Source organism: Cydia strobilella, chromosome 16, assembly GCF_947568885.1.
Source record: "Cydia strobilella chromosome 16, ilCydStro3.1, whole genome shotgun sequence".
NCBI lineage: Eukaryota > Metazoa > Arthropoda > Insecta > Lepidoptera > Tortricidae > Cydia > Cydia strobilella.
Genome location: NC_086056.1, coordinates 5,392,349 through 5,419,260, shown reverse-complemented (window position 1 = coordinate 5,419,260; position 26,912 = coordinate 5,392,349). Strand labels below are relative to the sequence as shown.

The following is a 26,912-nucleotide window of genomic DNA, read 5'->3' as shown; positions in this document are numbered from 1 at the left end:
AGAATATCAAGTGGTGCAGTTACGAGAATAAGTATATTATTATCGTAAATAAAAATCCAACCTCTCCATCACTCTTTTCAAAATGAAACGCTGATTCCCAATGGAGTCGTAACTACACAATTGACAGATGATTAGTCAGATATTTGTTAAGTGGCATCCTTCCATCCAGTTCATTTTTGTGTAGTAGCTGTGGAGCAACACTGTGGGTCAGAATTTTATTTAGCTAAATGTACTAATAAGTATTTCATTATTTAGCCTTCAATATTTTTGTTAAAGTTACCTCTATAGAAGACTTCTAAACTCGTGACTACACCACTGAGATCATTGGGCGTATACATTTGTGGGTTTCGCATTCCCTTACAAACGTAGCCCCTTTACACGAATTGCTCTACAACATCTATAGCTTCATTGCAAGATTGTTCAACAGAATCACGCATATAATTGAGAAAGAATATGATCACGATGCCTATAACCTCTTCCAGAGCCTAAGAAAAAGACTCATTGAGACGAGTGACCCTAGTTCATTCCCAGGCCGAAGATTTGGCAACGCCATCGCTATTCAGAGTGGGAATGTAGCCAGCCTTATGTAGACATTCTTCGGCGGGACAGACCTTGGGGACTTGACTTATCATAGGTGGGTATAAGTTTTATTTTATTTAGTTTATAGTAAATTGTAATGTATTTTGTATAATTTAGAAATAAAGACATATTTAATTATTAACCTGTTGTAAGAGAAAAATCTTGCAATGAAGCCGCGCGGGGTTAGGGAGGCTGCCGCGGCAGCGCTAGTTACGTTAGGCAGTCTTTGGGTAGGTCGGGAGAATAGCCACTACGCACTCGATAATTGAACTAGTACACCTACTTATACGCTATGCCGACACGATCTGGAGCTTTGGAAAGGAACTAATCTGCTTACATACAAGCTAATATTTTTTACAAAAAACAGAAGGCCATAGACTATCATTAGTGTATTAGTTGCAAAGAGCAAGTAAACAAAGTTAAGGAAAATTTTAGAACATTATTTTATGGAAAAATTTTCAACGAAAGAATTATCTTTGATTTTTTGTCGTCTTCGATTGGAGAAAACTGTCAAATAGACATTGGATCAGTTGCACCTAACCAAATGTTATCCTAATCGTAAATACATATGGAAAGTTCGTCATCTTTAGAGTTACGTTATCGAGCCTGTCGATCGTGGATCGTGCAACCGGACCACATTCACTCGTTTGTTAGATTATTAAAAAAAACAGAATCTCATGACTAAAGATCTTTTTTGCAGATTAAGCAACTTTTCAAAGACTCAGATAAGGGATGTTACATTCATTTACTTTTCTCTACCGACCACGTCTCTACATGACTAACATCAACACTAACTTACATTAATTTATTTGAGTATTACATTTTCGTAATTGGTGTTTTGGGGACAAGTGGGCCATAATATTATATATTATTTATTAATTTTAAATTGGTTAATGCCCATGTATCTGTTTGTGCAAAGTTTTATTCATTATTTGGTTATATTATGATCACTTTAAACTAATAAGTGCAAGTGATCGTCATATATATAAGTAATATTGAAATGATTAATTTAACCAAATAAGGTAGGTACCCTGGATTATGTTACGTAAATATTCGAAAAGTTTTCTCAAAACATATCAAAACAATATTATTATTTTATAAATGTAGGCATCAAAGCCATGAAATTGTCATATTATTATAGAGAGCACATAACACAGTGTTTACCTATGCGCAGGTTGTTGGTTTTAAGTTTATTTCAGTATGAATAAATCGACCGATCGACATTAACAACGGTTTTCATTTTTTTTTAATTGCAATGCTTGGTTTTGTTTTACCTATTCATAAACTACCGGAAAATCATCAATAGAATTGTGATCTTCGGCAAAACCCTGTTTATTTATTAATCTTCCTACTTTGCATTTATAACATTAACACATTCACTGCCCCCAACGCACATGTGCGTTCACCGTCATACAAGTTTGTTCCTAGGCCACGCCCCCTGGCAGTGAATGCGTTAAATAAATTTACTCGTACAATATTACACAAACTTCTATAACTATTTATTTTTATTAAATCCTTGGCTTATGTAATGACGCCTACTTCTTCGTGCAAATTCGCTTGACGAATCTTCTTGTACTTTTCATGGTTTAAAAGCCAGAAGCTAAAGGGCACTCAATCGTCAGTGTAGGCCTTACCTACTTAACTAACCTTAAAGCTAGATTCTATACATGTCGAACACACGTTACAACTATGGGGCATGCAGCTACTAATGTATTACTATCGGATGTTCGATAACAGGCCCCAACCACATTGTTTGAGAAGCATAGCGTGGCCAAACATGTGAACTATTCCATAAAATCTCCCGTTCACGCAACCGAGGGTCTCGTAACTCTTTCCTAAAACTACAATATTTTTATGTTTATATGGTACCTATCCTATCGCAACATCATAGATTCAAGATTTTTGTCCGATGTTTCAATTGCCAAATTTTCATTTGAAAGAAATGCGTTTTTTTCCAAAACAATCGATTTACTAAGGTTTTGAAAAATGCATTCTGTAGGTTAAATTTGAGATTAAATGAAAATGTGGCAATGGAATAAAACATCGACTAAAAAGGTTGTAAGGTATTACTTATTAGTAAGTAATTAAATATGGAATATCAAGATGGTGAGCCGGAATACTTCGCTTCTCAAATAATGTATCCTTAGTGTACATTGAACCATAGTCTTACGCCGATTAGGACGCCACACTTATACATCGATTTATCAGTATGAGAAGGTACGAGTGACTCTCAATGTTTCGTCTTGAAACGTTTCATAAGAACATACAGTATGATTATTTAAGACTGTCGACAGTCAAAAATTGTTATATGATGTAAAGATACCTCAGAGTTTATATTTTCTATTTTCCTTACATGATTTAGTTCGTTCAGATATTTTAAAGGTATACTTTCGTTTTTAATATACGAAATCCACTATGGCGCCTAAAGTTTGAGGGTACGCAAATATTAGTTGAAAGCAATTTTTTGACTGTCAACAACCACCATTGGCACATATTCTCGTGTGACCAGCACATCAACTCTCATCCGATTTTGAGCAACAAAGCGTTCGTGTATAATCGTACAAAAACGTGCAAGAAATACAATAAATACCATCGAAATTCACATGCAAAAATATCGTGTTCTCCCATGATACAAGTAACGTTTCAAAACATTTATTCTAAGGGTAAAAAACCGTCTCTCACACTTTATAATACCTATTATTGGAAATGTTCTCTCATACATTATTTACCATCTAAACATCCGTTTATGCGTTTTACAATTATTCGTCGCACTTTAATCTAACGTCGATTTAATGGAATTTTTCATCAGGAGTTATAAATACACATACTCTCTATTTCCTAGCTTATTTAATGTACGTACTAAAGGTCATTTGCGGGGTAAATGTCAAATAAATTTGCCAATAATTCAGTGTGTATACCTTTACAGTCTATTTCAGACTACGAGTATGTCCTTGCTCCAATTGTAAAGAAGCTTTTTATAGCACTAGACTTACATATGTATAAGTTGCGGAAAATTTCCAAAAAGTTGAAAAAGTTCTCGGAAATTTCATTAAGAGGGCCACAGTAGGCCGAGCACATGATTGGCGCGACAGTATCTCGCCGCGAAACAGGGACGGGTAGTCTATGTCGCGGCGAGATACTCTCGCGCCAATCATGTGCTAGCCCGGCTGATAGTCCGCCGGACGACATCAGCCTGTCAGTTAGAACAAAAAGTTGACAATTCCGAACAAATGACAGGCTGATCACATCCAGCGAACTAGTAATCAGTGGGCCCGTTAAAAAATCACTGGAAACAAAGGAAACATTCCCACTCCCATTCCCATATGAGAAGTTTTGTAAACTTTTCGACGGCACATCAGTAGTCAAGATTGATATAATACTACCTCCTTGATTGACGTTAGGTAGAATTGGTTATAAAAGGCAAGTAGACTATACCGTTCACTTAGTATACTAGTAGAGCTCGCCATTACAAGGTCAGGAATATACTTAATTGGTAATATCTGGCAGTCACATCTACACCTACAAAAGTAACATATTCATGGAACAAGGACTTTGATCTCATTACAATTAACTAAAAAGGTTTCTAAGTTAACTGTGTCTTGGCCACATTAGTATTAAAGCTGTAAAAATTCCATTCCCGTACCTAAATAGAAAAACAGCTCAGTCGATAACAAAATCTAATCTGATTGACTGTTACTACGCTGCGCTCGCACCAAAAAGTTATTAATTTTATAGGTAATAGATTTGAAGTCTAAGAATAATTCATGCTTCAAATTTGACAGCTGATGTAGATGGCGGCTGCGATAATCGGGTTAGCTGGTCGAAGTATTTTACAGGTGGCGCAAGCATAGGTTTTCCTGTCAATCCCTGGAATTGCGTCAAATTCTTGTTTTTTTTTGGAATTTTATGGCCAGCCATCCAGCCCTTTAAGCCAAAACTCATACACATAATGCCATCTATGCAAACCTTTAACAGTTGCCAACCCCATTCTGGTTGTCAAAAATTGGCGTTAAACAATCCATCAAAAACCTATGGCGGCACAGCGCCAAGTATTCAGCTGTCAGGCTGGCTGTACACGCTCGTGGAGAGCCTCTCACCGAGTCTCGGCACCGCTCCAATCCAATCGGAGAAGGGCAAGACGAGACGAGTAAGAGCGAGACGAGAAGGGACAGTATGTACACACTCGTTCCCTGCCTGTCTCGGGGTCTCTCGACTAGTGTGTATAGCCGGCATCAAACTCGGCGGCACGATTCTTCCATCATCAATAACTCGCACTAAGGTGGCCACGACATCAGTTTACTTTACATCATGAAGTCCCCGCAATCGACACCCATGTCCCAGTCATCGCTGGTGCCTGAGTCGTCATACTCGGAGAGGGCTTGGTCGTACGCGGACGCTTCGTATGCCGTGACGCCGTCTAGCATGGAGCAGGCTTGGGAAACGTTGGTGTGGTGCATGATGGGCATAGCGTGGAGGGCGAAGTCGTCGCCATCTTGGGACCAGGTGAGGCCTGAAAGTGGTAATTAGTGTTGGTTATATATTTGGAAACAGTTCTAAGAGACGAGAGAGAGTGTGGGGGTACACTAGCATCTTTTGAGTGTCTGCATCTAGTCAAGCCTAGCCAAGATGACTGTCGTACATCGACAAACCCAAAAAGAAAAGAAATAAAATATCCGGATACTACGAAAAGTCACGTGACTATTTCCAAACATTACATACTTAAGTTTCTTTTGGTTTTTTCTATCAACGATTGTCCTAGGCAGTTTCCGTATTTTGACATCGATCCTGCCTTGTTTTTGCAATGGGGCTAGTGTTAATCGCCATAATGGTTACGAGGCCCAGTTGTCGTGTGGTGTTCCCACACTAGCTGTTATTAAATGTTATTTATATAACATTGTGTAACATCAGGGACAACATAATAAAACACTATCAATATTATTATGTTGTCCCTGTCACAAAGTATATATGTCTGTCTGTATATATATATATAATGTCACATAACAGCCAGTGTGGGACCACCATTACATGATCGCGCCCAGGCCTCGGAAGACTAGCTGTATCCAATCTACAGCTGGCCATACACACTAGGGTAAGCCTGCGCAGTTTTGCCAACTGCACAGGTAAAACGTAGCGTGTGTGGCATTCGACTGCGCAGTTTTCTACCCATCTTTACCTGTGCAGTTGAACTGTACGTACCCTAGTGTGTATGGCCAGCTTAACAGGTACTCACGTCCGCTCCACACGCCGTTCGGCAGCGTGACCCACCCCCACCCTTGACCCCAAGCGAGCTCATGCCCCAGCTGGCCCGCCAGCGGAACCTGCCGCTTGATGACTGCCACCAGCCCTCTGCTGTCTAGAGCGCCGGACGCGTTCCGCTGTCGGTTGTACATCTCCGACGATGTGGCTGCTGGAAACCGATGAATATGATTTAGAAAATAGAAAAGGGATCTTTTCTAATGGTAACCATACCAATAATGTGTTGGGAAATAATATTGAGGATATATATGCATAGACCCTTGCCTTTCCTGCAGATAACTCTATCGAAAAGAAACAGCTAGTCTGCCTATTTCGTCGCTCGACGATCAGCCATCCCGAATGGCACACGATAAAGTACTAGTTAATTAGTAGTTCTCTAATATTAAAGCTATATTAAGTGACCCGTTCTAATATATATTTAATATGTCTAGGACACTCGGGAGCTTTCTAATTAATCTCGGCAAGGTCATACGTTCAGTTGCGTAGTTTAGAAATTTATCAATTCCTAGCACTGTCGGTGAAGAATCAATAATATGGCAGGTTTATGTTTGAAGTAGGTAGACACTAAAGTAAACACTTTAACTACAGGTTTCAGGCTCAAATTTCTTTTTTGAAACCTATACCAGAATGGCTAGCATGAGTTACGTTCTCGCGCGCAAGTCTATACTTGAAGTCGCACTTCTCACTTATGTGTGGGGTCGCGCGCGAGAAAGAAACTCATACTAGCAGGTATGAGATGATTTTTTTTATCCCTATTTCCTTATACGACTAGAAGTCTATAATATATTATAAACGAATATAAATAACAAGACGACACCTGCCCTTTATGGCTTTCAAGACACATAAAAAAGTAGCATACAAATAATTTATTATATTTAATGTAGTTGAGTAAACTAAGTCCTGAATAAAATACGACAACGCGCAACGCCTCTGTCTCAGACACATTCCAGACTTGGAACGTCGTATAACGCCACTATATAGGTATAATACTTTATGAATATAAATGATATGTTACCTACACTATGGTATGGTCGCGACATAGTTATAATTACAACATGTATTTGAGGAATGGTACATAATGTCATCATCTCTCACAGTTTCATTATTGCTCTGATAATGATAAATTAATATTTTACGAAATACCTGGTCTAACTATTTGTCTTTCTTAATTGTCATTTAACTTCTATATTTTGGAATAGGTATGGGCAGAGTTCGAGCATCACTTCACCGTCTGATTAAAAATCTGAACTTGATTTGTTTTTGATATGATGCACAGCCAATAATGGCAAAATCAGAAAAAATAACAATTTGTAAAAGCTTGAATATGCCTCCTGATAAAGCTATCTTTAGTAAATCTGTTGATTTTTTTAAGCAACGATATTAAATATTTGTCATTTTTAAAGTCGTAGCAAAAATCCTCTTTGAAAAGTTTTCGCTTTATAAAAAGATTTAATAGATAATTAACAAGGGCACAAAACTTTTTTACCTTCCGACATAAAAACAGTATTGAGGGTCCGTCATTTCATTTAAATTTTTATAAAGGATTATTAAATATATACGACAAAAAAACAATTTTCCAGCGCTTTATTTACCATAAGGAAAATCTTATCTTAATCTTATTTCTTGGTTTCAGTCTGAAAAGCCCCAAAAGCCGTCGTTTTAACGTATCCTGGGATGTGTATGTCGCTTGTTTCGCGAGTCTATCGTTTTGGGCAACCAGTATTAAAAATCTTTAAGGTCAATGTTGGTAAGACCGTCTATATATTACGTTACTTGAATGTTAATGTAAAACTTTACGATATTTCAGAATGCCGTTTTGAAATGAAACCGTAACTTCGATTGTATAACGGCGGCTAGGTTTATGTGGCTGTAAGCGGGATTTACATTACGAAATTAGTTTCATGCATGTCGAAATCAATTTCACGAAGTTTCGATATATGCGAAAGTAATTTCGTGAAATATTCAGCGTCGTGAAATTCACAGTATCGCAGTGATCACGGTCCCATCAGCATCGAAGCGTCCGCACCGCACAGCGCGGGCACTTTCGCGACACTAGTTTTTCGCATTTACACTACGAAATTAGTTGCAGGACACTAATTTCACCATAAAATCGTGCAGGGCACGAAATTGATTTGCTTTCATGAAATTAATGCGTGCATTACGAAAATATTAAATTACACGTGAAACTGTTGGTAATACTATTGTCACGAAATCAATTTCACGCCACTAATTTCGTAATGTAAATCCCGCTTAAAGTTTTTTGTTTACGTATAAACATTTAGTATCTTTACCATAGATCTCAAACAGACCTCGAAATCACACATCACACTGGTCGCCTTTATGACCGGTGCTTGCTACCATTAGCAATAACACGGCCTTGGCCAAATGAACGTAAATAAAGCTTGTTGTCCTCTTTCTGTCAACCGATTCCCGCTAATGGAAGAGTGGGTTAACGTGTTATTTAAGGCTAGGGTCTTTTCAATGGCCCGTGCTGTGAAATATTTGTAGATGATACACTATATAGTTTATATGTACATAGAGTTGAACCAAGCTAATAATGCACAGATTTTGCACTGACAAGAATGTGGAAGTCGATGTAGAGTTCGCTTAGTTAAATGTACTCCCAAATAATGTTATCACAATGTTATAAATGCGAAAGTAACTCTGTCTGACTGTCAGATCTCTTCACGCTTAAATTGCTGGACCGATTAAGATGATATTCCAAAAAAATATGGATACGTTTGAGACCCGGGAAAGGACATACAGTATTCATCAATCATCACCATCATTCCACATAGACAAAGTCCCGGGCAGAAGCTAGTATACCTACTATAAATACGTAAAATCTTGCAAACCCAGTTATTTGCCTTTACCAGAGACTAGTAATTATATCAAACGATACGTACATATTTCGTAAATGAGATATAAACTAGTTGTTACTTACGACAGTTACGACACTCAGAGGATACGAAACTACGAACTTCGGTTTGTAAGTTGCACGCCTGAAATATTTATTTTCAGTATTTTAAATATTTATTAACTTGACCTAAATAAAACTACCTTTTTGACTGGGCTATGAATGACTATTGTAGCTATTCGGAACTCAGAGAATTTAGCAATTCCTCCGCCCACATACTACACATGACTTAAGAGGATGGTGGACTACCGCTTCTCAATACGAACGTAGTCCCCACTTTCCCCTCTGTATATTGACATTATTGAAAATATTGTTATGTAATTTGATGTACATACTTATATTAAATCCCATCAAAAACATTTTCATGTAACATGTAGCGAGTACGAGGCCAATAAGGCACGCACTGTCAAAAAGTTATCAGATCTCATGTAGAGCCAATGACACGCACTAACCCTACAAGCTCTAACTTCACAGACTCTACACCTTAGTCAAAATTATGTGGCTTGGCCGTTTCGTTACTACAAGAATTATCGTATTCCACCAAAAACATTTCATGTAAAATGTTGCCAAGACGAAACCATAAGGCTCGCACTGCCTGTTAAAAAGTTATCTGATCTTTTGTAGAGCCAAGCTTCTAACTCTACAGGCCCTAACTTCACAAACTCTACACCTTAGGCGAAATATGTGGCTATGTGTATATATTTTTTTTGGTAACAAGTTTTAAGTTGTTTCTTATCACATTTTTTTTTCTTCAAATATTTTTTAAATGTTTTGGATTTGAATCACTTGAAAACAGTTTAAATGAGTTTTTTAATTCAATTTAATTTAGATACACATTTATTCTGAATGTCCCTTGCGTAATAACATGACACTTTTATTCTGTACTGTAATATCACCGTTATAGCACCCAGAGCTCTGTTGCAGTCCTACTTTTTATAATACTGTACATTTTCCAAGTTGCGTTATTAGGCGGGAGGGCCCAATAAGGGACGGGCTTTAAATAAAAATGGCCGCCCTCATCAAGGGTCGCCGAATGAGGCTCGGCTAAGGCTGCATTTTGATAAAGAGCTTTGTAATTTCCTATGATTGTTTATGCTACATGAGTTGAGCAAGCAACAATGTTGCTCGAGAGGACGGCATCCTCCCGGCCACGATATTGCGCGACCGGCGGCGGCGGCGGTGGCAACCATAGGTGGGAACGAAAGGTCCGATCGCTGTGTCTCGCTCCAACATATGGTTTCGCTTTTGCCATTTTGCCATATTCAGCCAACATAGTTTAAGCAGTGTAATGTCCATCCGATTGATTGTATCAGGGGGCCTAGATGTCAACCGTTGTTAAAAACGCCAACGGAACTTAAATAATGTAAAGAAATAGTCACGTGACTTATTTCCAGTTTCCAGCATCTGTCATCTCGATACATTGTTTCTTTTCGATTGGCGTGTGTCGATGTACGATTGTGATCTTGGCTAGGCCCCCAGGAATCACAGCACGCTCCATGTGTGGATCCAACCTCGCTAAGTAGCAGACGTCGCGTTCATATTGTTCGGCGGACATAGCTTATGCATTATAAGTTCCGAACTCTGGAGGCCTATTCAAATTTTATAAATTGATCTCTTTTTGACAAACAAATCTTGTACATTGCTGTGGTAGCAAACTGAGATCAATTAATAATCTGAAATAAATGTCATATACTAACGGCCATCACGTGGCCTTAAGGTCAGGACGTTAGCCGCGTAAGCTGAGGACGGGCGTTTGAATCATTATTAAATTTATAACCTTAACAATTAATTTATATTTTAACGATTTTGAACACCTGATACGCTAGATACTCCTATGCTATAAAATAATATTTTGTGTCTCAATATTATATTTTCGCCTAATCTCCATTGCCATAACTCTTTAATCCTAAATATGTATTTGTTCTGTATCCCGACAGCCAATAAGCTAAGCGCAGGTTGTGCGTTTGATGAATATGGAGGCATTGTTCTGGCGTTTAGTACAAATTTATGCAAGGATTAATTTCGCTCAACCCTGATAAGCGCTACACCTAATTTACATATATTTATGATATTCTCGAGGTTTTGCCAATCCTTGATAGTCAGTAGGGTTGGTAATTTTGTTATTAAATTGGAATTGTGTTGATAGTCAGGTATATTATTCTGTTTGGGATTGTATTTCAGAGAGAAATAGAGTGTATAGCGGGTTGACAGGGTAAAATATATATAATTCTATGTATTTAATACACCCGATACGAGCTGAGGGTGTTCCAGCTGCGATCGTGCCATTTTGTGCACTTCGTGTGTGCCTTTCAATTCGGAGGTCGCGGTTTTTTAACCCCGGCTAGTATCAACGAATTTTTTGAATTTTAGTCGCCCTTCAGTGAAGGAAAACGTTGTAAAAAACTGTACTAATCCCAATAAGGCCTAGTTTCTCCGCAGGGATGAAAAGTAAGAGGTATATTTGTTTCTTTCGCAGCGATTATTTACATAAACATCCACTATACAAAAAAATGGTTGTTTGAGTCCCTTATTTTATTAGTTTTAAAAAACCATATGCAACGATACCCCACACTACAGTCACAGAATAAGTAATAGTATTATCATATAGAACTGCCACGCACAGCCCCGCCCCGACTCGAATTACCTCGTCCCGCGACAGCAGATTGACGGCCGTTTGCCGGCCGCTCAGTACTATTTTTAAACAACTTACTCACACTATGACGCATGCCGCGTGTACTGACGTGCCGTTCACACATAGAAACGCAAGTGGTTTTTGATGTATAGCGTGTCCGCCCTGTGCTATAGTGAAAAAACAGTCATACCCACTTTTGTACGCCCTACCCAAATTTTTTTGTAGTTTTAATTTTACCACTGTCGCCATGATTGATTTATATATCTATGCCAAATTGCAGCTTTCTAGCTCGAACGATCACGGAGCAAAGTCGTGGACGGATAGACAGACGGACATGGCGAAACTATAAGGCGAAGTCTGCAATAGAAATCCCTGTGATGTCCGTTATCGCGGCCTAATTAGGAATTTATTTAATACATCTTCCCGGCCTCATCTAATTCTCTTCCATTATGTAAAAGGTACACGACGCGCTTTTAAGGCGCGTTGCTTGCCCAAGGACTTTTCTGAACATCATAGCTTCGTTTAAGTTTCGCTTTTATCTCAAGTTGAACTGTGTTAAGCAGTAAGCTTAAGCATTTTTTCCCGATTATTAGCATACTACTTAATTTTAGTACAAACATGCACCTGTATTATCTCTTATATTTAACGCGAAAAAGCGATATTTTTCTGTACAAAAAAAAAATACTTGACTGTTTAGACATCGATGTTTTTTACATAATATGTGACAGTTAATTTCACGTCGTTTCGAAGCTGGTCAAAATGAATCATCGCTTAAAAAGAAATAAACATATTATTTATTTTTTACCTTGGATAACGTGTAAAACTTTTGCCAACCTGTCAATTTAGGTTCATTTTAGAAATAATTTATACAACTTAATTTGCTGCATATATCGTACTCGTACCTATCACTGTGACCCTTCGTCAAATATCATATCACACAACGAGCGACCCTTTCACATAATGTTCTAAATAATTAGTCTAGAACGCGTCTCGGTAATAGGACGTTGACGTCTCCTAGGAGCACTAATTTCTGATCCAATTTATTTGAGAATGGTAGATGGCTGTGTATGGAAAACTATGTAGTTACGTTATACGTAAGAGCTAATTTCATGTTAATGTTTTGTTAGAAAGTTGTTTAACAGCACACAGGTTTCTAATCGATGAAGTCACTAGTTAAACGCCTCAATATTTCTATTCATATTTTTTGGCAACCATCTTATAATGATGACAGCGCTACTAATTTTTCATAAATTGTACTGGCTTAACCCACTATTACCTTAATTAATCAATTTAATTCTTGAACTAATAGCAACAAATTTAACTGACTACTGGTAGAGCTTATAATATTGAATAATATAGTTTATGAATTGGTAGTTAAGAGGAAAGGAGACGGCCACTTCACTTCATACATACGTAGTCCCCATTTTCCTCTCTGGATACTGACATTATTAAAAATATTTGTACATTATTTAATGTATATTAACAATAGCTATGCCCCTACGTTTGACTATTTTAAATTTCTTGAATTTTTAAAAAACTAGGTGCACAAAACCTAACTTTTATACTACTTAATTAAAAATATGAAAAAATCAAACGTAGGCATATAGCTGTGGTTGATTAAAGAACTAAATGTGTCAAAATATTTTCAATCATGTTAAGATCAAGAGAGGAAAATGAGGATTACGTTTGTATGAACGATTTCAAGCGGGTCCTCCACTTTCATCTTAAAAAATAATACAAAATTGTATTGTAGTGTAGTAGGAGATACGTTATATATGGCTGACCTTCATCGATAAGCTTGATGGATGAAACTTATATTCTATGAAACAAAATATGTTTCTGAACATAAATAAACAGGGTTGCCTAATATGGTCAAGCCTATTCTTAATTAATATTTGATAAAAAAAATGTCTTTAAATTTAACCGACTTGCCTGACGAACGAAATGTTTTTTTTTTTTTTTTTATGTGATATTCAGCAAACGAGCAGACGAGCCGCCTGATGGGAAACAGTCATCGTCGCCCATGGACGTAAGCAACATCACAGGAGCCACTTAAGCATTGCCGACCCTTGAGAACCCTAAATACCCGCTTCTTGAAGAATCCCATGTCGTAGCACAAAGGAAATACCTCAGGAGGCAACTCATTCCACATTCTGCACGTTCTGGGAAGAAACGAGCGGGATGCCCGCTTATTCATGGTGTGCCATGTGTCTAAGAAGTGAGGATGAGCTTTGCTCCTTTTAAAGTTCCAATGGAAAGTTTACAACTTGTGTGAGTTTATGTCGATAATTGCACTCAAATGCCTGACGCTTGAAATATACAGGGTGGCTAAAAAATAAGTGCATTCCCGTTGCCAGGGAGGTTCTGGGATTATACTGAGCAACTTTTACTACGGGACCGTCCCCGAAATCGCGAAAAAAAATTTGACTGTTTCATACATTTTGGCTGGTTCATTTTCTATAGGAGGGTAAAGTTTTATTTCGCGATTTCGTGATTGGTCCTATGGTAAAAGTTGCTCATATAATCCCAAAACCTCCCTGGCAACGGGAATGCACTTATTTTTTAGCCAACCTGTATATCAAAATTATGGTAATTTTATTACGAATATAGTGGTATAGGGTTGACTGCAAAAACCTGGTCACAAATAAGGGTTGCCAGGCTTTTAATTAAAATAAGAAGGGAAGAAGTGTAGCGATAACTCAAAAACGGCTTAACTGATCACGATTGTTTTAACTTTAATTGAATGTGTTTATTAATTACCTATGTATGTAACCACTCGTATGTAAGTTAAGGTTCAATATAACATAATTATGTAATTAAAAGTATTAATATTTTTAATACTAGTATGGTGGAGGGTAAATTTAGTTTTTGCCAAAAAACTGTTCTGCAGTTTGGCAGATAAGTGTTTTCATTACTCTGTAAATTTAATGGATAAGTAAATAAATAAATTTAAAAAAAGTACTATTTTTGTAATTATTTTCATATTTTTTGGACCAACAGTTCAAAAGTTAAGAGGGAAAACACATTTTTAATTTTTCGAAGCGCTTATCCCTATTCATTTTGAAAGCCCTATTCAACGAAATGAAAAAACCTGACATACATTTTGTTTCTTTGAAGTTCCTAAAATATTTTTAGGAAATAATAGTTTTACTTTTTTTTTTTTTATGTTTTTAAACCCCGTATTCATTTTAAAGAAATATATATAACGTATGTATTATTAGTAGAAAAGTGCGCCTTAAGCGAGCCCCGCCTTCCGGATCACTCAAATATTTAAAATATTGTCTCGCCTCTCGCCTCCGTCCCAAATCCGCCCAGGCTTGGGCACTTTACTTTCTGCAATTAAGCCTGTAATGACTAATAAGCTATGAAACATTAATAATAACTTAAAATTAGGAAAAGTTAAGTACAAAGGCGAACTTATTCCTTTGAAAATTTCTTTTTTAGGGTTCCGTACCCAAAGGGTTCAAATGGGACCCTATTACTAAGACTCCACTGTCCGTCTGTCCGTCTGTCTGTCTGTCTGTCTGTCTATCTGTCTGTCTGTCTGTCTGTCTGTCCGTCAGTCCGTCTGTCTGTCACCAGGGTGTATCTCATGAACCGTGATAGCTACTGTTGAAATTTTCACAGATGATTATATATTTTCTGTTGCCGCTATAACAACAAATAGTAAAAACAGAATAAAATAAATATTCAAGGGGGGCTCCCATACAATAAACGTGATTTTTTTTGCCATTTTTTGCGTAATGGTACGGAACCCTTCGTGCGTGAGTCCGACTCGCACTTGGCCGATTTTTTTATTATTATAATGGATGTTAGCACAATATCGATGATTTTTTCGTAGCGATTTGATATCGTAAAATCATGAAGGCTCGGCTTTGACCAAAAACAGTGTGCCTTATTAGTCGATAACAGTGCAGAGCATTATGAGCATTAGGATATAAAATTAAATTAAATTGAACTTCTTTATTAAAGACATCAAATGGTCCATTTTTTTTAAGTTATTATTGTTTATCATTTATGTAGTAACAATGTAAGCTAATTAAATATCTAATAACATTAGGAAATGATTTCCTATACAACAATATAATATATAAATATATTTTTTATAATTTATTTATAAAGTATATTATGTTTGTAAGCCTTGAATTTCATAACGTTGTGTAGTAGCGATAAGCAAGACAAACTTTGATATTAATAAATAAATTCAACACTAACACAAATTGATCCAAGTTGGTCTTTAATAAATTAATTTATATTTATTTATTTATTAAACATGAGGTTTTTGGCTATGGGCTAATGTGGAACAAAAAGCGACAACAGCACAAGCTATAGGAAAAATATGAATCCCCCAGTAGCGGACACCTATGTAAGCCTTTCTGAAGAAAATAATAAAAGCATTTGAAAAAATATATCTTTATCTATTAAAATAAACTTTAGAATCAAAATAAAATGACACAAATGCAACTTCTACATAAACTAATTCAAAAACGAAAAGTAAACTTTAGTGAAAAAAACTCGTTCTTTGCAAGAGGCATCTAGTACCGGACGGACTATATTTCGAACCCCTAGCACCGGACGGTTTACAAACACTTGACACCGATCACAAATATAATCTTCTGAACATTCTGGAATGTCAAGCACAGGCTTCCTGCCCCACCCATGGCAACTGGATCCAGTCTTGCTCATAGTATTGACATACTACGGGCTTTTTTAACCAATGGCTGCTGTTTTTACTCCTCTTTTAATTTAGCTTTTCAGGTCGGATCACGCTTGTATGGGATTTTTTTCGTAGTTTCAATTCTAATAGTGCCGAAAAGTTGCTTTGCTTGCCTCTTTTTGCCTCCACATCAGCTTCAAAGTGGAAAATCGTGACTTTTAAGTGTGTAACCATCAAAAATCGTATAAAGCTTATTTCCTGCCTAAATAATAAATTATACAGTAATTATATGCACATCATCATCATCATCATCATCACAATTTAAGAGCTTTGCTCTTGTCGGTGGAGTAATTGCCAATCCTTTCTTTCCTGAGCCAGTCCTTTAATTTGCTATAGTTAACAAATTTTTGTTAAAAATATAAGTACCAATTATAAACAAAATATTTTTTCTTGATCAGAAATGGGCCATGAATAGAGGGCATCAGAATCGCTAAAGTGAAAATAACCAAAATAAAACATGATGCGTATAATATAATGACTATTGAATCTTATAAAAATAACTATATTTTCCTTCTAATATACCATATTAAATAGTCTTAAATACCTAAGAAGCAACCACCGAAAAAAACATATTCACTGTCCGGCGTTACGGGACTACTACTGTGTAGCATGGTACTGAGGGATATGAAATCAATACAATTATTTATTGTGTAGGTACCTCAACTATGTGAAAAAACTTTTATTGACTACAAATTTGAGTGATTAGCGAGTTTATTAAAAATAAACACATCTAGCTGAACACAAAAAATGGGCCGAAACACTCACCCGAAACTTATGTGACGCTGCGCGTTCCCTACAAAAACGCTTAAAAACCGCTTCCACAGTCGCTACGCGCGTCACAAGCAATATGCATCCCGTTTCTCGACATTGGTACATCCCCCCGCGCTACTTTTACTTATCTTTAAATTGCTGGCGTTGTTACTTGCCGAGATACTTAGTTAGTATGTCCGGCACTATATGCCGTCCGTGGTTACGGGACTTCCCCCTATTCGAATATACACGACAACTATCAAATAACTAAATAAATAATGTCCCCTACAGTCGTGCATGAAACCAATATGTAGTAATATCGTTTGCATAATATTTATTCACACCTAAATCATGAACTTCACACTTCACGTGATACCTTTATCACAAAATAGAGAAGAATACGCGAGTAAAGTAATAAAGTCGCAGACCGGTGGCGAAAATGCCGCTGACGTCATAAGCTCCCTAACTTTAGTGGGACTCCGCCGCCGTCTACTTTAGTTGAAATATAAATCCGATGCTTCCCAATCCGTAGTAGAAATCAAAGTATAATGAAATATTCCAATCCTGTTTTACTGGAGAATATCTAAAGCCTTTGGGCTTTTTATTTAAGGTATAGTATAACATGATATATATTATTAGCCGACCTATTTAAAATTGACATTGGTAATATTCTTGTGCCTGAATGAGGCTTGGGTTAGGTTCCGACCCGAAATCTAAGAACGCACGATCGTTGCAGCCCTTTGTTCTGGTTTAAAACTGACAGACAGACGCATGATTGAAGCTACTTATTTTCTTGATATTCGCTTCTGAAGTTTTTATCTGCTTGCGCCTGGTGAGCCCGCGTAGCCCTCAGTAGCACCCGCTGCCGGAAATCATCGTTCACCTACACGAAGATTGGAATTCGAGAACGATAAGGCCAGTGATCGTAAATCATAAATCATTTATTTTCGTGACTATATTGGTTTAAATTCGCGTATTGACGGATAGAGTTAAACAAAGTAAAGTCTGCAACGATTTTGATAACATACGCAGTGCAAGTGTTATTTGTACGTCATAAATTCATAGAAATTTGGCGTTTAAAATTTTTCTTGGTCTGACTCTATAAGTTTATTTTTAGGGTTCCGTACCTCAAAAGGAAAAAAACGGAACCCTTATAGGATCACTCGTGCGTCTGTCTGTCCGTCTGTCACAGCCTATTTTCTCCGAAACGAATGAACCAATTAAGTTGAAATTTGGTATACATTTGTAAGCTTCTGACCCAAAGACGGTCTTGTAACGTAAACAAGTGAATTTTAAACATGGGGGCCACTTTTGGGGGGTAAATGAGAAAATTAAAAAATAAACTTATATTGCCCGGGATATAGACCGTGATTACCCATTTTGACACCCACCCGCTATCTTCAGTCACCCGTGAATATGATGCATTATAACTGCGTCGAAATATCGGGAGCTCATAAATAATACAAAAGGTAATCACGGTCTATATCCCGGTCAATATAAGTCTAGTGAAACTAACCGTGAATCATTAAAAATTCTTAAAAAATAAAGTTTCTAACTATACTGTGTTACAGTGTTACATATCAAATGAAAGAGCTCATTGAGAGAATCTCAAATATATTTTTTAAATTTATATTTAGCAATCTAGCTAGATTTGTATGGAGAACCTTGCCGGGAACCCTTAAGACTGAACAGTTCTTAAATTCTTAGCTAAGACTCGGTCAAGTCAGTTTCAAACAAAAGAAACTTACTCCATTCCATTTCAATGAAGGATTTATTAGTATAAAATTAGACACCTTACCTAGCAATTTTCCACTTCCAATATCAGGCTCCAAACGCAAACACATCTGCACGTGATGAAAATAAAATGGAGACAGGCATCCCGAGCCTTCACAATTCAATTTGAACTCTTATCAGTTGGAAATTAAACTTAAATTTGCTTGTCAGGATTTTTCCGATTTGTGCTCGTTGATTAATGCGAGACGGATCGATCCGTCCTTGCCCGTCATTCGCGCCATTTTTCTAGCTCTTGTTTGATAAGAACCAGTATAAATATGACCTCTTTATCCTTAATAATTTTTAGACTTGGAAATCTTTTACGTCTACAAGACCTACAATTGACCAAGCGAAAGCGAAGGTTTCCGTTTCAACTGCTAATTATTTCGTATATCCGGATGTTCTCCCCTAGAGGTCGCATTTCAATTATCGTAAAATTTGGTGATCAGGTTCGATAATGATAAGTACTTATATAATTTTTTGTAGATAATTTTTTTGGGATTTTTTCAAAAGGACGGAGCCATGTGGGTCGGCGAGGTCTACAGCTCACAGAGCCACTAGTATATCTCCAAACGTAATATTATGACCGCAGTGGTATCTCTCTGTTATATTATTTTATTTTTATTTTAGAGTTCGAAATATAATAGGTACAGTCAAGAGCATATTTATATATACATTCCCGAAGTTTCAAAATCCTCCATCCTTAGACAATAAAGTTGTGTTCACATATTTTTGAGCCATTTGTCTGGATCGATGTTTTTGCCTTCGACTGGACTGTATATTTAATACAATAATATCCGAATATGTAAAAGATCACGCTAATTTTCTGTTTTGAGGCGATTGCTCAGTAAGCTCGGGACACAACGACTTGTTTGAGTCGAAAAATTGATTATCGACGTCACGAATCAGTGACTTCAAAAAGGTAATTCATTATTTTGATTCAGTTTTGCTCTTTAATTTTCCTTGGGATATAAATACGGTATACTAATTGGGCACTGAACTGTATGTCACGCAGCTTCAGTTTGCCAAATTTGGCATTTATGCTTGCTAAATAGCGCAATTTTGCTTTTCACGAAGCATTTTTTATAATAGCCATTATTATGAAAAATGCCTCGCGTACAGCAGCCAGATGCTCTAAAGAGAACAGACAAATATATTTTTGTTCGCAGATAATAATATATTTAATGTGGTTTTTGATACATGCGATTCAAATTCGTAGATTTTAGTTTTAGATTGTCCTGGGCCATCCACCTCCCACCAGCCATATTGATATCGCTCGCGAACTCAAATAAGAAAAACGTAATACTTATATGTTGTCGGCGGCCGATCGTAGTATCCGCCAGATCATGAAATTCCTGAGCATATCGTGAAACGTGAAAATCATTGTCTCGTTCTCTGAGTGGACGGACGGACGATTTCTGAACGGTTTGCTCTTTGAGCATCCGAAGCAGCCTAACGAACCTATCCTATTTATCTAACTATTGGTATAATGTGACTATCCGTCAAAACATACCAATCCACAAAACCCTTTGTACAGATGATGTGTGTTTTTTCCTGTTTTATGTTTCTTTTTGTACACTAAAGTGTTTTACTAACTACTACTACTTACATGTGTCAAACACAAAAGCTGTCAGCCAGACGCCACGTCACCGAAGTGTCAAAACTGAAATTGAACTTTATGCATATATGCATGTAGGTCTATGTTGCTCTGTGGTCTATGACCGATTAATCAGTCTTTGGCGTTGAACCTACGGTGCGTATATATCGGTCATTGGCGTCCAAAAGGTTAAACAGGAACTTGCCATCGGCCGCCGATATATACATTATGAATCAATTCATAAATAAACTACGAGTACAATCCTAAATAAAACACCTTATTTTTAGAGACCTCCGCGAGCTGTACCGGGTGCAAAGGTGCCCATTATACTTGCCGCGTTACCACGTTGGATAGCGATGGCCAAACTTTACACCAGGTACGAACCCGCACCTTTGCACGAGATACATGACTTGAACAATACTTACGTCTTACTCTAACGGTAGGTTTCTTGAAGGCGGTGCGAAGGTACGGCATGGACATCACCAGCTCAATGTGCGGCGGTGGCGGCAGCTGGAACAATTAAAGTTAAGTAAATCGTAATGCACTCCAGTCTGGAGATGGCGAGATCACACTAGGTATACTCAATACATTTTGGATCAAGCCGTTTAAGAAGTGTAAGAATCTTACGGTAGATGTTGCTTATATATATACATAGTATTAAGTTCTTGCATGTTCGACTAACCTGTTATGGATTTCTGTGGTCCGAAATAAATATTTTTTTTATATATGGTGGAAATATTCGCTGTATTGGGTATGGTTTTGCTAGCTCAGATGGCAGAGTACTGTACGAGTGATCCAGTAGTCGTGGGTTTCAGTCCAACCCAAGACAGTGAATTTTTCCATTTTTAATTTATTTCTAGTTATACTCAATCGATTAATTTATCAAAAAATTCAAGCCTAGTTTTAAACCTTCGTTTCACGAAATGAGGCTAGCGACTGTCAAAGGTTGTATGGATGGCGCCGGTATAGATTTTGCCTCTCTTGTTTTGTTCTATAATATTTGGCTTGAAGGCCATAACATTAAAAGAAAATAAAACAAGAATTTGACACTATTCGTAGGATTGACAAGTAAAACCTATTCTGACGTCCAGTGGCGTAGCGTGAACCATACCCTTTTCTACCACTGTGCCCGAAGGGGCCTCACGCGAGGCCCCCCTTGAGCGCGAGGCCGTGGGAGAGGGCCCACTTCATGCCTAGTTACGCCAACTGTTGACGTCCGCTGTAAAATACTTCGACCGGTATCTTCGGTAGGGCGGTATCACCTGTCCAATTTATTTGTCCAATGTCATTGCGTCTCACTTTCTCATTAAGCAAAATGTGAGACAAAATACACATTTCATCCCGACACAGTTATTTTCTTTTCGTTTAGCGTGTGTCGATGTACGATTTTCATCTTGACTAGGGCCTCAGTTTATCATCACTCCTCATCACGCATCAGCATAAACAAAAAACAATTTTAACAAAACTGACTTACTTGGTTTGAGAAAAATAATAGCCGAACAGATTAAAATATCATAATTAAATAGCCCTGTAGATCTTAAAAGTGTGCATTTATAGTACCTTTTATCGAACTTGTAATAACGTCATGAAGTGTATAAAGTTAGTAGGTAGTTGGCGGGTCTACCTCGTCTAAGTACTACGTATGCAGTAAAGAAAACGCTCCAGGACCTTTGCACTCGTCCGTTAAAGTTCTCAATGTAATTTAAACTTGAGAAACGAACACGGAATAGTAATAGAATGAATCCTACTACGGCATCATTATTTTTGTACTTACAGGCCATTTCGAACGTACTGATGAATGATGTTAGTTATTTTATTTATCGAAGATTTTAAGCTGAATTTAACGATGCTAATGTAATTTAAATAAACTTAAATATACAGCAAACTTTAACAGCAATTTTCAGAAAGCAGAAAGGGCTTCCTAGTTTCTATTTTCAAAATAACCCCATTTTCGAACTTATCCCAATGTACCTTACACTATGACATGACTATGACTAATAACCAGAGGTAGGCGGGGGTGAGCTATTTACCTTGAATTTGACATGCCTTACGTCATATTATAAGGCAAATAGCTCACCCCCGCCGATCTCTGCTAATAACTACTATTATTCACACTTACCGTTTTTGATATGGCGTTCATCCAATCCCTATGCAGCAATGAAACAGATAACAACATATTTACATTAAGAGTCACATGACCATACAATCGAACGTACGCTCCCCTCTTTAAAACGACATTCAAGTAGTACCTAACATAATATATAGTTATATATAGTTAGACCAAAACAATCATGCAATGATTTTGATAGCACACGCAGTGCAAGTGTTATTTTAAACGTCAAACATGAAATGAAACTATGAAATTATGACGTGTAAATAACACTTGCACTGCGTATGCTATTAAAACCGTTGCAGACTTTTCTTGGTCTAACTATCTATTGCTAGAAATTGTAATAAGGTAAGGGGAAGAGAAACACCGTGGTAAGAGAAACTCAGAGTCGGACCACGCTAAGTTTTCATACCACGTGGTACATCAAGTATGGAAATTATAGGGATATGTATAATTATGTAAGCATTCTTAATGCCAAGTTTGTGCAAACTTAGTGGTCAGAGTCTACTGTTTCTTTAGCTCCGAACAAAATAAACTATGTTCCTCTGACCTTGCAAAGAAAGAGCGAGTAGAAGTACCATTTTACATACAAATCTACTACAAGAAATACAGGACGCTTTCACGTTCAGAAACGAATTCCTTATAGTTTAAAAATCGATGATCAATGTGACCCTACGAATAAAAGTAACTCCAGTTTACCGGTACGTCGAAAACTACCACGATCGCAGAAGTTGCCATTTCAAGCTTGGTTGCCAGCCTTGCACTAGGCATTACTTGTATAATTCGCGAAGCGACTTGGCCATGTAACATCCAGCCTTGAAAACAAGTGGAATTGTCCTCGGCGGCGGCGGGCGAAGGACGACATTGTGGATAGTATGCGGCGCCGCGTGCGGTCGCACGTGCGCGGACACGGGCGAGGGGCGTTTGAAAACCAAATGTAAACGCGGGCTGAGCAAATAACTAAATTTAAAATCTCGCTATTCTCTTTACTGTTATTTAGGTAAAACATATAAAATTGTTGATGGAGTCTTTGTTCAGAGGCTGGAGTATTTTTGAGTTGCGCTTAAAAAGACTCAATAAAGGACTCGACTCGGGACTTAATTTTGTTTAATTTAATCTTCAAATGTAGACCCAAAGGACTACAGTTCCCATAGTCGTTCGTTTTGTAGCTGGCCCCGAAAGTCTAATCCTTTGTCTATTGTAAGTAAAACCGCAAAAGGGTCAGTCATTGGCGTATAATTCTAATTGGCACCTGAGCGCGGGCTAATCCAACGCTCAAAAAACCTGTGTAAGTGCGCTCTCCGATAACGCGCCTCTGTTATGCATCTCAATGATACATTATAGACAAGTTCTGCAGCGTTCGACTCACCGGCATTAAGTAACCGTAGAGGGACCACACAAGAAATCGCAAATTATTTTCGATTGGTTCATTTTTAATTTTTGTTGCAAGAAGAATAAGAATAAGTTTATTGTTTACCGTGTCAAACATAATGTTAAAATGATACATAGTACATAGTACCAACGGCTACCCTTTTCGGGTATACAATATTTTACATAATTACAATATTATATACATCATCACTTATATTTATAATAAGTACATCTACAATTATACAGTTTTAAATGAAAAATACACATTCAAATCATAAAAAACATGATCTATTAGCCACTGCTTTAGCTGTCGTTTAAATGACTGTCCGCTTAACATCTTAAGACTATTGGGTAAATGGTTGAAAATTTTGATGGCCGAGATAAATGCACTATTGCAGTATGTTGTGTTATTAACCCTCGGGAGCAATATATTGTACTGATATTGAGGGCGTAAGTTATCACGCCGTGCTGACCAGAAATTAAAATAATGTTTATTGAACGATACAAATGAACACAGCTCAAGGATGTAGAGGCCAGTTAAGGTAAGGAATTTATTATCCTTGAAAATATTTCTGAGGGATTCCCTGTGATAGAGGCGGTATATAATGCGTATACATTTCTTCTGTAGCTTAAAAGTTGTTTTGACATTGACAGAATTTCCCCAGTAAATAACACCATAATTTAAAAGAGGGTAAACATTTCCATAATAGGCTTTTTGTACTATATCTTCTGAGCAAGTACTAGATAAAACGGAAAGAGCATAACACTGGTTGGATATTCTTTTATTTAGTTTTTCAATATGAGATTTCCAGTTATTGTAATTCAATAACCGGTTAAAGAGACCGAAACTTTTTTTATGCAGGTAGACAAAGGATTAGCCGTTCGGGGCCAGCTATAGAATGAACGACTATACCAACACTAGTCAAAATGACATACAAACTACATTACTCCACATACATACAAACTACATTTGTATAGTTTCAATAGGCCTTCAGCAGTAGATGTCTCTCGCCTATAATTTAGCTAGGAAGCTTAAAATTGGCATTATTACAAGGCAACGCGAGCCCGCCTCATTATTTATAATAATTGGGTGAAAACGGATAAGGAGGAACACGAAGCGAGTGCGTCGCCGGAGTGAACGGAAAAAACCGGCCAAGAGCGAGACGGTGTGGAGGGTTCTCAACTATGAAAAACAAGTGCGTAGTTAGAGTGAATTGAATTGAAAAACCCCGGCCAACAGTGAGATGACGGTGTAGAGGGTTATATACTTCGAGATCGGGAAACAGTATCTATTTCATCAATATTATGGGACAATCATACACAAATCGACGTAGTTAGGTTTTGTTAGTTTATAAATAAAGTTGTTTTATGTGAAATTCATCAAGCCGCTCCTGGGAATTAATCACGCCTTTTCCGGGCCAATTCGCTTTATTGAGTGAGAGTAAGGTACAGTAAATAAGGTTATTTCGTCCCCGCGGACCCCTACAAGCCATAATTCATCATTGCCGCTGCCGGAGACTGATCAACGCGTTATGTGATCGCTTTACCGTGGACTGAAAATCTAAGGATCATATAGGGTTACTAGATATGATATAGAAAAGTGCTGACAAAATGCTAGGAGTGCCTCGAACTCAAGGCTATATCCTACTCCAATAAAAATAAAATAGGTCCAATTCTACTTTTATATATTTTTTTATTATATTTACCTATAATAGCCGAATCGCTTTTAAGAGTTTCAAGTTTCCTAATCATCATCATATCAGCCCTTTATCACTTATCCCGGTCCTGAGCTAATCTCATCCAGATGTGACCAAAGTTTTCAGGTCTGTGTGTAGATAAGGTTTTCTCGTCCCCGTGGACCCCTACAAGCCGTAATTCATCACGGCTAGGGTTTGCAATCCGGATCCGAAATGTATGAAATTACCCGGATCTGGATCCGGATCCGCGGATCTTCCCAAACATTTCAGATCCATCGTGCAAACCCTAATCACGGCCGCTGTGGGGACTGATCACCGCGTTATGTGATCGCTTTACCATGTGCTGACATGTTAAGGATCGAGTGCTAGCAGGGTTATGTAGGTACTACAAACGATTTACAAATGACGGAAGAACTACTTGATAGTAAATAATGTGCTTAAGAGGGTGCGTAAAGCCAGAAAACTAGAAACAAGCTAAATATATGGCGCGGGTTTTCACTTTTTATCTTAATTACTCTAAAAAAAATTAGCTTATCAGATCCATTGGCTATAATCACTAGCTATTTTATACTAAAATATACTGCTATGGTATGCAGGGTAACGATATACAACTGTAAATAAATTAAAATAAGACATGTTTTCGTGTTTTTTGTTTCTATCGAGCCTATTTTATGATTTTATGGTGTTGATAAAAAATAAACATTAAATAAATAAAAACAATATTTTTACATTAGTCACCCCTTAAATACTGTAACACAGATGTTGAACAAAAAAATATAAATATTTTACAGTTAATCAAAAATAAAATAATAAATCCGAGTGACACTGTAAAGAACGCGTCTAAACACACATATAATACCATTGAAATACAAATAAATAATAATAATAAAAAATATACGAGTTAGACACCTTCATCGGCAACTGGACGGAAAAAGCACAACAGCGGGAGTTGTGGAGACCAAGGGGAGAGGCCTTTGCCCAGCAGTGGAACACTTAAACAGGCTATAAAAAAAAAACATAATATGTATATGCAGCGCAGGCGACGCAATCCGACTGCGTAAAAAGCAAAGTAAGCAGAAAATTAACTCAAAAGATAGAAAATATTTTACTTTTACAATTTAATCCATCAAATAAAAAAGTATGCGCGACTTCATGAATGAATACAAAAATTCAAAAGATGAATCTTAGTTATTTTAAATTACTGTCGGGGTACGTCGCACCATGTTAAACGTGAATAACCACTGCATATTTTAGCTTCATTCGAAAACAAAAGTTTATACCTAATATTGATATTGATAACCACTCATTTCTAATTTCCCTAAAAAGCCCCGAAGTTGGAAAACCTTTAATGTATCAGTATATTTATTTTATCTAGTTATTTCAAACTCGATAGCTCATACATATCTACACAAACATGTCTAAGAAAGTTTTCGTTTATAACTTTTTATATTCATATACAGTGTGGAAAAGAACCACGGGCCCTGTAGTAAAAGTGCCTGAAAACCTTAAGTTA

General features: G+C 37.2%; 1 protein-coding gene across 1 annotated transcript in view; it reads right to left on the bottom strand.

Annotated features, from left to right (window-relative positions):
• Positions 1-4,659: 4,659 nt before the first annotated feature.
• The window catches only part of LOC134748280 (uncharacterized), a 100,290-nt gene continuing 78,037 nt past the window's right edge, over positions 4,660-26,912 (bottom strand). Inside the window, exons 6-9 of the mRNA XM_063683014.1 lie at positions 22,341-22,368; positions 20,647-20,731; positions 5,810-5,986; positions 4,660-5,089 (exon numbers count right to left, since the gene is read on the bottom strand). Coding sequence (XP_063539084.1) covers positions 4,881-5,089; positions 5,810-5,986; positions 20,647-20,731; positions 22,341-22,368 — 499 coding nt within the window. The 3' untranslated portion in view covers positions 4,660-4,880. The remainder of the gene's footprint in view (positions 5,090-5,809; positions 5,987-20,646; positions 20,732-22,340; positions 22,369-26,912) is intronic.